At 42.0% G+C, this 13,281-nt stretch overlaps 2 protein-coding genes across 2 annotated transcripts in view; one reads left to right on the top strand and one right to left on the bottom strand.

Annotated features, from left to right (window-relative positions):
- XPOT (exportin for tRNA) overlaps positions 1 to 12,226 on the bottom strand; it is a 172,039-nt gene extending 159,813 nt beyond the window's left edge. Inside the window, exon 1 of the mRNA XM_070370529.1 lies at positions 12,088 to 12,226. The gene's annotated coding sequence lies outside the window, so the exon portion shown is untranslated. The remainder of the gene's footprint in view (positions 1 to 12,087) is intronic.
- A 111-nt stretch (positions 12,227 to 12,337) lies between these two features.
- Positions 12,338 to 13,281, top strand: part of KICS2 (KICSTOR subunit 2) — a 34,114-nt gene continuing 33,170 nt past the window's right edge. The window contains exon 1 of the mRNA XM_005902532.3: positions 12,338 to 12,629. Coding sequence (XP_005902594.2) covers positions 12,395 to 12,629 — 235 coding nt within the window. The 5' untranslated portion in view covers positions 12,338 to 12,394. The remainder of the gene's footprint in view (positions 12,630 to 13,281) is intronic.

Genomic DNA, 13,281 nt, shown 5'->3' with positions numbered 1-13,281 from the left:
TCTTAACAAATAATACACCAAGTTTCTACCTTTAAGGCATTTATAGTCTAGTTGAAGAATAAAGCGAAAGTCGTTCAGTCATGTCTGACTCTTTGCGACCCCACAGATAGTCCATGGAATTCTCCAGGCCAGAATACTGGAGTGGGTAGCCCATCCCTTCTCCAGCAGATCTTTCCGACCCAGGAATCGAACAGGGGTCTCCTGCATTGCAGGCGGATTCTTAACCAGCTGAGCTACCAGGGAAGCTCGAAAGAAGAAACCGGGCTATTATGATATAGAGAACTACACAGGTCACACAGCTAGAGCTAAGACCTAGGGAAGTTCACAAAGGGCATTCCATTCTGTAGGGGTGGAGGTAGAGAAGGGAGTGTCAGAGATTTCTCAAGTAAAGGAATAAGGAATTGGCCAGAGACAAGAAGAGGCGGAAGGAGCCTAAAGCCACAACCCAGTTGTGATGGGTGCTCTGAACTGGCTCTCAGCATTTATGCCAAACCTCTAGTATTTCTTTTCTTTTTAATATTTATTTGGCTGGGTCGGGTCTTAGTTGTGTCATGCAGGATCTTTTGCTGAGGTGCAGACTCTCTAGTTGTGACAGGTGAGCTCCAGAGCACGTGGGCTCAGTAGCTGCTCTGTGGCATGTGGGATCTTAGTTCCCCAACCAGGGATCAAACCCATGTCCCCTTCATTACAAGGCAGATTCCTAACCTCTGGACCACCAGGGAAGTCCTCTAGTGTTTCTGAGACTGCAGGTGTCATTGTTATTCAGTCACCAATGGTGTCCAACTGTTTGCAACCCCATGGACTGCAGCATGCCAGGCTCCTCTGTCTCTCACCATCCTGGAGTTTGCCCAAGTTTATGTCCATTGAATCGGTGATGCCATCTAACCATCTTATCCTCTGTTGCCCTCTTTTGCTTTCAATCTTTCCCAGCATCAGGATCTTTTCCAATGAGTTGGCTCTTCACATCAGGTGGCCAAAGTATTCCAGCTTCAGCTTCAGCAGCAGTCCTTCCAATGAGTATTCAGGGTTGATTTCCTTTAGGATTGACTGGTTTGATCTCCTTGCTGTCCAAGGGATTTTCAAGAGTCTTCTGGAGAAGACTATGCCCCATAGTTCGAAAGCATCAATTCTTCAGCGCTCTGCAGGTGTTAAAGAAGAATAAAAACCACACCTCCCCCATCTCCGTGCAGTTAGGGTTCTGCTTCTGCCAATTAGAAGCACTTGGAAGATGGATGGAAGGCTGGAGCCACCTGCTCTGTTTCTGCCAGTAAACTCAGCTGTGAACACGCTGGGCTTTACTAATTAGTCTAGGTACTAACTTCATGGATGCTGAGAGGTAGTCCCAGGAGCAGCGGTGGCTTCCTGATAACAGTGACAGTGTTGAGTCTTTGAACTCAACAGCACCAAAGGTGTCCCCGGACGCCCCAGCTCTCTGTCTACAGCAGAGATCGCCTCTTGCCTGGTAAACCAGCCCAGCAGTCTTGTCCTAGTAAGCACTCCTGGAGGCCCCACTTTTATCTCTTCAGACTTTCCAGTAACTCTGTAAGCTCCTGATTCCCTGTATTAAATCTCCTGTTGCTTAACATGATCTGAGTGGGTCCTATTTCATGCACCAAATACACCAAAGAAATACCGAAATACACACTGTGCCATGAGTAATATTATTTGCAAGGGTCATCAAATAAGGGACCAAGATAGTAAATATGTATCTTAGGCACTGAGGGACCCTGTGATCTTGATCTACTTTTCTTTCTCCATCCCTCCTAAGTGTTAAGTACATTCACATTATTGTGCAACCATCTCCAGAATATTTTCATTTTGCAAAACTGAAACTCTATACTCCTTAAACAGCAAATCCCCATTCCCCTCTCCCAGCCACTCGCAACTATTGCAATTCTACTTTCTGTCTCTGTAAATTTGACTCTTCTAGATACCTCACATAAATGTAATTGAATATTTGTCTTTTCTCAACTGGTTTATTTTACTTAGCATAATGTCCTTATAATCCATGTTGTAGCATGTGACAGGAATCCCTCCCTCCCGTCCTTTTTAAGGCTGAAAAATATTCTGCTGTATGCATATACCATATTTTCTTCATCACTCATCTATTTATAGACACCTGGTTTGCTTCCACCTTTTGGCTATTGTGAATAATGCTGTTACGAACATGGGTGTTTAAGTGCCTCTTTGAAAGCCTTTCAGTTCTTTTGGATGTATACCTAGAAGGGGGATTACTGGATCATATGGTAATTCTATTTTAATTTTTTAAGTCAGCAGCACACTGTTTTGCATAGGGGCTGTACCATTTTATGTTCCTACCAACAGGTCACAAGGGTTCCAATTTCTCCACATCCTCGCCAACATTTGTTATTTTCTATTCGTTTGCTTTCAATTGTAGCCATTTTGATTTGCATTTCTCTAATCACTAGTGATGTTAAGCATCTTTTTATATGCTTTTTGGCCATTTGTGTATCTTCTTGCCCATTTTTAAAGTGGATTCTATTTGATGTTGTTGAGTTGTAAGAGTTCCTTATAGATTCTGAATATTATCCCCTTATTAGATACATGATTTCCTTAGGCTGCCTTGTCACTCTGCTGCTTTTGTCAGGCCAGTTTTAGTTCATGCTCATGAATGGAAGTCTAGTTTGTAGCAACTTGCTGGCAGTCTGGCCAGATCTAGAGCCATCTTCCATCCTAAAGACACTAGTGGGAATGAGCTAGAGCATCTCTATCTTTGACACCCCAGGTCTTAGATACTCTGATTCCCTCAGACCTGTAAAGTATTCCCATGCTTTGAACTCGAACCAGCCAGTCTGAGGTTTCTATAGCTGTCAAATTAGAAACAGCCTCAAGACAGGGTAAATGGGAGTCATGGAGGTAGACTCACTAGATTTAGGTTTTGCCAATGTCAAGTGCCTGCCACTAGAAAGTCATTTTCTTGACTTTTTACTCGTGGATGAAAGATGGCTACCACAGCTCCAGACATCCTATTCCTTACCAAGCAGAAAGAACAGGGAGGAGATGATACCATTTTTGGCTGTGCAATTTTATTTGGAAGGCAAAAGGTTTCCTGGAACTTCCCTTCAACTTCAGAAATCTTCAGCTGACTTCTTGAAGGATGGAATTTACACCACTCCTAGCAAGGTTAGGAAAACAAAATACATGGGAACATTTGGTTTTCCCATCCCATAGGCAGGCAAGTGAGAGAGAAGTTGGGGATGAATGTTGGTCTAAGTTACAGGGTTTGCCACAGTGAAAACCAGGAAACATCAAAATATTCAAGAATGTAAGACTGAGTATAATGTATTACATGAATCCCAGGGAGCATGTAATAATACATGCTCAGTTTTTACACAAACTGTGGTATAAAAAAATACTTAGTGGCATGCAAAATTATTCATAAAATGTTATCAACTGAAAGTTAACATACAAAACAACAGATGAGAAAACATCAAAGTTGTTGGGGTGACCTAAGTTTGGATAGGTTTTTTTAAAGTTACATAAATATATGCAAAAATAAAAAAGCTGGAACTGATCCTCTGAAATGTTGACTGAGGTTGGGTTTTTCAGGAAACTGACTCTGGGGCAGAGATTTGTATGCAGGTGGTTTAGCACAGAATAGTCTGAGAGGCAGCACCTGTAGGGGAGGCAGGACTGGGCAGAGGGAGAGGGTGAACCACAGGGCAGATGGCACAGAAGCTTTGTGTACGAGGTGAGTTCTGAAGCCGCATGTCTCAGACTGTCCCTTGTACCTTTTTAAAAAATTTATTTTGGCTGCATTGGATCTGAGTTGCAGCATGCAGTATCTCCCACCAGGGATCTAGCCCACACTGAACCCACCCCCCATTTTTTAAAAAATAAGCAACTATTTATCTTTGAGGGACTGTGCCTTGTACCTTTACAAGTGACCGGTCATGGGATGTGGGCTGTCCCCAGGGCGGGGATGTAACCTAGTGTGAGGCAGTTGCCTTCACAGAAGGTAATTCTGGAGAACAACTCAACTGTGAGTCATCAGCAGCCAAGATTCCTGGCAGCTGTATCCTAAGCTCCAGGCAGCATACCACAGTGTCCACCAGAAATGTCAACAGTGATTACCTCTGGGTTTGCGGATTAAGGTTGGTTTTCTCTCTTTAAAAAATATTTTCCATAATGAATATAACATTGTTCTAAGGATTAAATGAGTTAATACATAGAAGGCACTTAGTACAGTTTCTGGAATTTATTAAGTACTCAATAAATTTAGCTGTAATTATTTTGTGTGTGTGAATAGCTAAGAAAAGAAGAAAAGCTAAAGGCAAAGGAGAAAAGGAAAGACATACTCATTTGAATGCATAGTTCCAGAGAACAGCAAGGAGAGGTAAGAAAGCCTTCCTCAGCAATCAATGCAAAGAAATAGAGGAAAACAACAGAATGGGAAAGACTAGAGATCTCTTCAAGAAAATTAGAGATACCAAGGGAACATCTCATGCAAAGATGAGCACAATAAAGGACAGAAACGGTATGGACCTAACAGAAGCAGAAAATATTAAGAAGAGGTGGCAAGAATACGCAAAAGAACTATACAAAAAAGATCTTCATGACCCAGATAACCATGATGGTGTGATCATTCACCTAGAGCCAGGCATCCTGGAATGCGAAGTCAAGTGGGCCTTAGAAAGCATCACTACGAACAAAGCTAGTGGAGGTGACGGAATTCCAATTGAGCTATTTCGAATCCTAAAAGATGATGCTGTGAAAGGGCTGCACTCAATGTGCCAGCAAATTTGGAAAACTCAGCAGTGGCCACCGGACTGGAAAAGGTCTGTTTTCATTCCAATGCCAAAGAATGCTCAAACTACCGCATAATTGCATTCATCTCACACGCTAGTAAAGTAATGCTCAAAATTCTCCAAGCCAGGCTTCAGCAATACGTGAACCATGAACTTCCAGATGTTCAAGCTGGTTTTAGAAAAGGCAGAGGAACCAGAGATCAAATTGCCAACATCTGCTGGATCATCGAAAAAACGAGAGAGTTCCAGAAAAACATCTATTTCTGCTTTATTGACTATGCCAAAGCCTTTGACTGTGTGGATCACAATAAACTGTGGAAAATTCTGAAAGAGATGGGCATACCAGACCACCTGACCTGCCTCTTGAGAAATCTGTGTGCACGTAAGGAAGCAACAGTTACAACTAAACATGGAACAACAGACTGGTTCCAAATAGAAAAAGGAGTACATCAAGGCTGTATATTGTTACCCTGCTTATTTAACTTATATGCAGAGTACATCATGAAGCACAAGCTGGAATCAAGATTGCTGGGAGAAATATCAATAACCTCAGATATGCAGATGACACCACCCTGATGACAGAAAGCAAAGAAGAACTAAAGAACCTCTTGATGAGAGAGAAAGAGGAGAGTGAAAAAGTTGGCTTAAAACAACATTCAAAAAACTAAGATCATGGCATCCAGTCCCATCACTTCATGGCAAATAGATGGGGAAATAGTGGAAACAGTGACAGGCTTTACTTTTTTTTTTTGGCTCCAAAATCACTGCAGATGGTGACTGCAGCCATGAAATTAAAAGACGCTTACTCCTTGGAAGAAAAGCTATGACCAATCTAGACAACATATTAGAAAGCAGAGACATTACTTTGCCAACAAAGGTCTGTCTAGTCAAAGCTATAGTGTTTCCAGTAGTCATGTATGGATGTGAGAGTTGAACTATAAAGAAAGCTGAGCGCAGAAGAATTGATGCTTTTGAACTGTGGTGTTGGAGAAGATTCTTGAGAGTCCCTTGGACTGCAAGGAGATCCAACCAGTCCATCCTAAAGGAAATCAGTCCTGAATATTCATTGGAAGGACTGATGCTGAAGCTGAAACTCCAATACCTTGCTACCTGATGCGGAGAACCGGCTCATTGGAAAAGACCCTGATGCTGGGAAAGATTGAAGGTGGGAGGAGAAGGGGTGACAGAGGATGAGATGGTTGGATGACATCACCGATTCTACGGACATGAGTTTGAGTAAGCTCCGGGAGTTGGTGATGGACAGGGAAGCCTGGTGTGCTGCAGTCCATGGGGTTGCAAACAGTCAGACACAACTGAGGAACTGAACTGAACTGATATATATATATATATATATACATATACACATAACATTTTAAAGAGAAAACATAAATATGGAGAAAATCAAGAAGAAAGTATGAAATATGATTAAAATAACAGAACTTCTGTTCTTTTCCTTTTGGCTTATTTTTTTTTAACTGTGAAATTCTTTCTTATGACCTTGTTTCTTTCCAGCATGTTCAACAGAACTTTGTGTGATGACAGATACTTCAGGGACTTCCTTGGTGGTCCAGTGGGTAAGACTCCGAGCTCCCAATGCTGGGGTTATGGTTTCCATCCCTGGTTGGAACTAACATCCTGCACACCACAAGGCACAGCCAAAAAAAAAAAAAAAAAAATTCAGTGTCTGTGCTCTCCAATATGGTAGCCACTAGCCATAAGTGCCTGCTAAGCATTTGAAGAAGAGCCAAATTTTAAATTTTATTTAGTTTCTCACTGAAATGTAAACAGCCACATATTGCTAGTGACTGCCATACTGCACAATGCAGCTCCGTATCAATTCTAGGCAATGGTTATTTAGAGCACAGATTTAAAATATGCTTTCTCTCTTGAAGTTTGGTTTTCTTTTTCAACTCACTACCCTACATAATTTCCACCTTATGACTTCAAAATCATATTATATTTACAGGTAGAAAGACAAAATGGCAAGAGCTAATTAAGTGTAAAAAAAAAGGGGGCTGTTATTGGTCAGATTTTTAAAATATACAACAGGGAGAGTAATTTAATTGAAAGTTAGGTGCTAAAGAGCTATATATTGTTAACTGTATGGTATTTTTTTAGTAAATAATCTAAGTAGAAAGTGAAAGAGGTTGTTCCATATCAAATATCTGGTTCTTCTTAGTAAATTAAGAAAGACTTCTCATTGAAATCAGACCTCTCATCCATACTATCCATATAAAAAGGGAGATAACTGCAGAAACAATTTGAAAATGCCTGAGTAACAATGTGGAAGTCTCTTACCTCTTAGGTAGGAGGCATATGCATAAGGGGATACCTCACAAACAGAAGCCATGTTATAAAGAAAAGAGAGACAGATCCTGGTTTGCATCCCACCCTGCCAGTTACTGGCTGTGAGTACTTTGAACAAGTTACTTAAATTCTCTGTAATCAAATGGTAATAACTATACCTGCCGTGAAGATCTGTTGGAAGATTAGTCATACGTTAAAGACGTGGTATATAGTAAGTGCTAAATCAATAACAATTTTACTATTATATTAGCATAATGTCAAGAAAAGTGAAAAAAGTGAAAGTCAAGAAAACAAATCAGCAAAAAGAAAGTAAGCTGAAATACTTAAAAACTGGGGTAGGAATTAACTGGAATAATCATTAAACTGTAAAATTAGTTTTGGTATATGTTCTTTTATATGCATTTTCAACACACAAAAATTAATCAACTGTTTATCAAATGAATGAAAAAAAAAACTTGGATGAATGAATGAATGCCTTGCTCATTTTAAATATAATTTTGGCCCCAAAATGGGTTGTTATCACTAAAATAGTTTTGTCACTGGCATTGTCAGTAGGGATATTTCAAAGACTCTGTAAAGAGCAGCATCAAATCAGTGGTCTTTTCTAGAGTTAACAGGAAAGATTAGGGCTGAAATTAAGGGACAACTTCTTAAGCAATATTACTAAAAAGGATCAGTTAAGAGCTTCCATCCTTAGATATTTTTACGAAGACAGATAATTCTCCATGCTGGAAATGTCATCAGCGTCTGTGGTAGCTTCCAGGGTGGCCTCCTTTGAACCTTACTGCCTAGCCTTTGTGCCCTTCCCTAGTCTGCCCAAATTCAATCAGGGATGGCCTTGAATGTGGCCAAGTGTGACTTCTAAGGCTATGTCATAAAAAGTCGTGAAGCTTCTGCTTTGGTCTATCAGATTGATCACATGCTCGAAGACAAGCCAGTGGCCATGCTGTGAGCAGGGCACTCAAGCCATCCCATGGAGAGACCCATGTGGCCAACAGTCTGTGACAACTGCTGGATGTGTGAAGTCACTTTGAAAGCAGCCTCTCCAGCTTCAAATAAGTCTTTAGATGACCACAACCCTAGCCAACATTGGACTGTAACCTTATGAAACACTAAAACAGAAATGCGCAATTGAGACACTCTTGAATTCCTGACTCACAGAAATCGTGAGAGGGAATACATGATTTTTACTCTCTTAAGTCACTAAGTTTTGGGGTTATTTGATCAGATAAAGGACAGAAAGGGTAAGGACCTAACAGAAGCAGAAGAGATTAAGAAGAGGTGGCAAGAATACACAGAACTGTACCAAAAAATATTAATGACCCAGATAACCATGATGGTGTGGTCACTACCTCGAGTCAGATATCTTGGAGTGTGAAGTCAAGTGTACCTTACAAAGCATTACTATGAACAAAGCTAGTAGAGGTGATGTAATTCCACTTGAGCTATTTCAAATCCTAAAAAAGGATACTGTTAAAGTGGTACACTCAATAAATCAGCCACAGAATTGGAAAAGGTCCATTTTCATTCCAGTCCCAAAGAAGGGCAATGCTAAAGAATGTTCAAACTACCGATCATTTCAAGTGCTAGCAAGGTAATGCTCAAAATCCTTCAAGCTAGGATTCAGTAGTATGTGAACTGAGACCTTCCAGATGTATAAGCCGGGTTGAGAAAAGGCAGAGGAACCAGAGATCAAACTGCCAGCATTTGTTGGATCATAGAGAAAGGAAAGGAATTCCAGAAAAACATCTACTTCTGCTTTACTGACTACGTGAAAACCTTTGACTATGTGGATCACAACAAACTATGAAAAATTCTTCAAGAGATGGTAATACCAGACCACCTTACCTGTCTCCAGAGAAACCTGTATGCGGTCAAGAAGCAGCAGTCCATGCGATTGCAAAGAGTTGAACATGACTTAGTGACTGAACGACAACAACAAAAGTCACTAAGTTTCGGGGTTATTTAATATGCAGCAGTAGATGGCAAGCATATCGTCAACAGCTAACATTTATTGCTACTGTCCAAAGTGTCTTGCTAATAGACTGAACCAGCTGATCCTTTAAGGTAACTTGTATCTTTACAGCATCAATGTTTTAATAGCCTATCATGTCACTGACTCAGTATCTTTTTCCTACAAAATTCCTGTAAGACAAGGAGAATCAGCCAATCAAATATAGACATTAATAAACATCCATTAAGTTTGTAGAAATAAAGAACCTCAGCTGAAGCTGGAGTCAGAATATGTCTATAGGGAGAGCTCTCATGGCTGTGCATCATCAGTTACTCCAAACTGTAAGAGACATACCCCTACCTCTTTCCCACAGGAAGGTATTGCCTACTTTACTATTTAGCAGGAAGAATAAAACCATCTTTCTGGCCAACCACTGCCCAATCAATGACTGTAGCACCACAAACAATGAAAAGCCTCCATAGCCCATACTTTGAACTCCCTGCTTCCTCCCGAGAACTATTTAGTTATGACAGCCCCTTCAGTTCAGTTCAGTCGCTCAGTTGTGTCCAACTCTTTGCGACCCCATGGACTGTAGCCTGCCAGGCTCCTTTGTCCATGGAATTCTCCAGGCAAGAGTACTGAAGTGGGTAGCCATTCCCTTCTCCATGGGATCTTCCTGTCCCAAGGATCGAACCCAGGCTGCCTGCCTTGCAGGTAAATTCTTTACCATCTAAGTCACCATGGAAGCCCTTCCATGTCCTCTGGACTTGCCTGTGATCCACCATAGTTTCCATTACCTGAACAGCAATTCCTCTGGCTATTTCTGAGTAAACTCTTTTGCAGGTAAAATAATTGGCTATTATTAAATAAGTTCAAGGTATTATTCTAGGTGCTCTGCTGATTAAAAGGTTGGATGTTGTGAACGATAAAAGCAACAATAATAACAGTAAGTGTTGTTGCTGCTGCTAAGTCGTGTCTGACTCTGTGCGACCCCATAGACGGCAGCCTACCAGGCTCCCCCGTCCCTGGGATTCTCCAGGCAAGAACAATGGAGTGGGTTGCCATTTTCTTCTCCAATGCATAAAAGTGAAAAGTGAAAATGAAGTTGCTCAGTCGTGTCCGACTCTTAGCAACTCTATGGACTGCAGCCTACTAGGCTCCTCCGTCCATGGGATTTTCCAGGCAAGAGTACTGGAGTGGGATGCCATTGCGTTCTCCAACAGTAAGTGTTAACTAATATTTATTAAGCATCTACTCTTAGTGTTTTAGACACTGTGCATATACTCTCATTTAACCTTAATATATTGGAGAAGGAAATGGCAACCCATACCAGTATTCTTGCCTGAAGAATTCCATGGACAGAAAAGCCTGGCAGGCTACAGTCCATGGGGTCACAAGGAGTTGGACACGATTGAGCGACTAACATACAACCTTAATATATATTGCCAAATGTTTTCCAGGAAGGTCATACCAAGTTACATTCCCATCTGTAAGGTATAAGAACAGAGTCCCTGCATGTTTACCAGCATATAAAAAAAGATTTTTACAAAATCTGGTAGGTGAAAAATATAATAATCTGCATTTCTCTGATGACTAGATCTTGATATGTTAAGCACATCAGACCTCTGCCTGACACAGTTACAAAGATCTTTCCCCCAGGATGGCAGTGTTTTCTTGAAATTTTTACAAACAATTCAATCCCTTCTTGTAATTGTAATTTCTTCCAATTCTTTCGTAATTACGTTCTTCTATTTCTAGATCAATTAAATTTTCACTTGTATTTCTTTCTAGTTTGTTTACGATTTTGTTTTTTACATATGCAATTATTTTTTGTTGTAGGATACAGGGGGAAAGTTTTTTTTCTTCCCCATAATCATGTCTCCTTCACTATTAATTGAGTTTTCCTTTCCCCACTCATCTATGATGCTTCCTTTACTATCTAAAGAATTCTTACATATCTTGAGTATATTTATGAGCTTTAAAACTGTCTTTTACTGTCTGTCGGTTCTGGGGCTAGTACTACTTTTTTTTTTTTGATTACTTACTTTTCTACTCATTCATTTAGAACCATCACATTGTCTTCCAGGAAGCCTTGATTCTTCCAAAAAGACACCACTGCTGCCTCCCTTTTTACCTTTATAACATACAAAATTCTGCCTTGTATCATTAACAGAGTTGATCTTACTCAATTATATTCTTGAGAGCAAGCAACAGATACACTATATATTTATTAAAATTATGGGATTTGTTATATTAAAAGGTAACAATGGCAGAAGAGATCTCATTTGACCAACAAAATGAAAACAGGCAAGTCCCTCATTTGATTAAGGAACACCATTGTGCCATCCATGATGAAGATTATAAAGGTTAGTGAACCCTAGATTCTGCTTTAGGGAAATCACCACTTCGTAGAGGAAAAAGACATGTAAATTTATGTGACTAAATGCAATACAACTAAATAGTATAAAATAAATAAGCATGTACAAGGAAAGAGAAAAGTAAAAGCTAAGTGAGCAGTGGGTAGTGTCTCAAGCAGGGGACACACACATGAGCTGGGTTATGGAGTTTCTTAAATGTCAGAAAAATTTGCAATTAACCTGAATGGCAAAGTGGATCAATTCAGATTCTTTAACAGAAGTTACATTAAGGTAGACTTCATTCTGAGAACTTTAAGGAAGCCTAATGAAGTATGGCCAAGCCCAGGAGCAGCTCTGCTCGGAAGCCTTTTCGTTAGCACGAACTTGAGATGACTAGAACCCCACAGAGGCGAGAATTAACTCGTGGGATTGGGTGAAAATCAGACATGAGGAAAAGAAGTAAACTTTTACCCACGTGAGGCTTCTACAAACCACTTACTGGGGTTGGTTTGAAAGCAATGACTACAGAGTCCTTGTTGTGACAGCCAGCACACTTCCAGGCCGCAGTCTTAAGTCCTAGCCCTGCGCCTCAGGCTCCGTGGAGCCCAGGCCAGATGTTAGCACAAGAACTACCGACGTCAAGTAAGCGTGACGTCATCAGCACTGACGCAGTCTCACAGGGAGGGGCCTCTCAGCTCACCTCTGAACGTCAGCTCCACGGAGCAGCGAGTTGGCCGCCTAGCGCTCTGCCCTGAGGGTCCGAATAGTCAGAGCTTCGGGAACAGAAGCGCCGAAGCGGCTCAGGAGCTGAGGGGCGGTCACCCGTCTCTCGCCTGAACTCTTATCCTCGTCCTCTCTGAGGCCCAGGCTCGGTCAAGGCAGCAGCGCGCTCACGAGTCCGCCGCTTGTGGCGGTTACGCGCACGCAGGCTCGTGCGCACGTTCCCTGAGAACCCGGAAGTGCGAGGGAGAGGCGAGCCACGTGGGTGGAGCTGGAGCTTAGCTCGCATGGGGGAGTCTATCCCGCTGGCCGCCCCGGTCCCGGTGGAACAGGCGGTGCTGGAGACGTTCTTCTCTCATCTGGGTATCTTCTCTTACGACAAGGCCAAGGACAATGTGGAGAAGGAACGAGAGGCCAACAAGAGCGCGGGGGGCAGCTGGCTGTCGCTGCTGGCGGCATTGGCCCACCTGGCCGCGGCCGAGAAGGTCTATCACAGCCTCACCTACTTGGGGCAGAAACTAGGTACCTCCGCCCCGCCCCCCGGTGCCCCTGGAGGAGGAAGGAAAGGGAGTATATTCCCCGATCGGCAGGGGCTTGGGTTCCCAGTCTCTGTCACTCGTAGCCGCTGGCTCAACTCTGCACTCCCAGGTCTCCTCCCACCGATCCCTTCCTTCCCTCGGCTTCCACAAACCCCGCCCACGGGCCTGCGCGGCAGTTAGATTGGCCAACTGGGTGGATGTTCTTTGCAGGGCTGTGCTCCAGAAGGATGGCTGTATCCATTTTTCTCATGCATGGATTGGTGCCATAAGTGAGAAGTTACGCAAACTCGCTTTCTAACCAGTGACACTGCGGCGAGAGGAGCAAAACTTGGCAGTACAACCTAGTTAGAATTAATAAACACTATTGTCTGGCCTCTTAAGGCTAAGGCCCCAGAGAATTACAGATGGAGTCCTACCCCGTCTTCGTAGACCCTCAATAAACATTTAATGAATGAAGAAAAAAAAAAAAGAATACTGGACAGGAAAGGCAAGAAATATGCCTAACTAACAAGAGGGGTCTTACAGAGAAAATGGTAAACACGCTTATCGTCCCATGATAAATCTTGCCCCTGAAAATCAAATGCAGGAGCTGATTCAGCTGATTTTCACTAGTAGAAACAAACAGTATGAGTAGA

The sequence above is a fragment of the Bos mutus genome, chromosome 5, assembly GCF_027580195.1.
Source record: "Bos mutus isolate GX-2022 chromosome 5, NWIPB_WYAK_1.1, whole genome shotgun sequence".
Classification (NCBI taxonomy): Eukaryota; Metazoa; Chordata; class Mammalia; order Artiodactyla; family Bovidae; genus Bos; species Bos mutus.
Note: the sequence above shows the minus strand (reverse complement) of the source record. Positions and strands in the feature narration are given on the sequence as shown.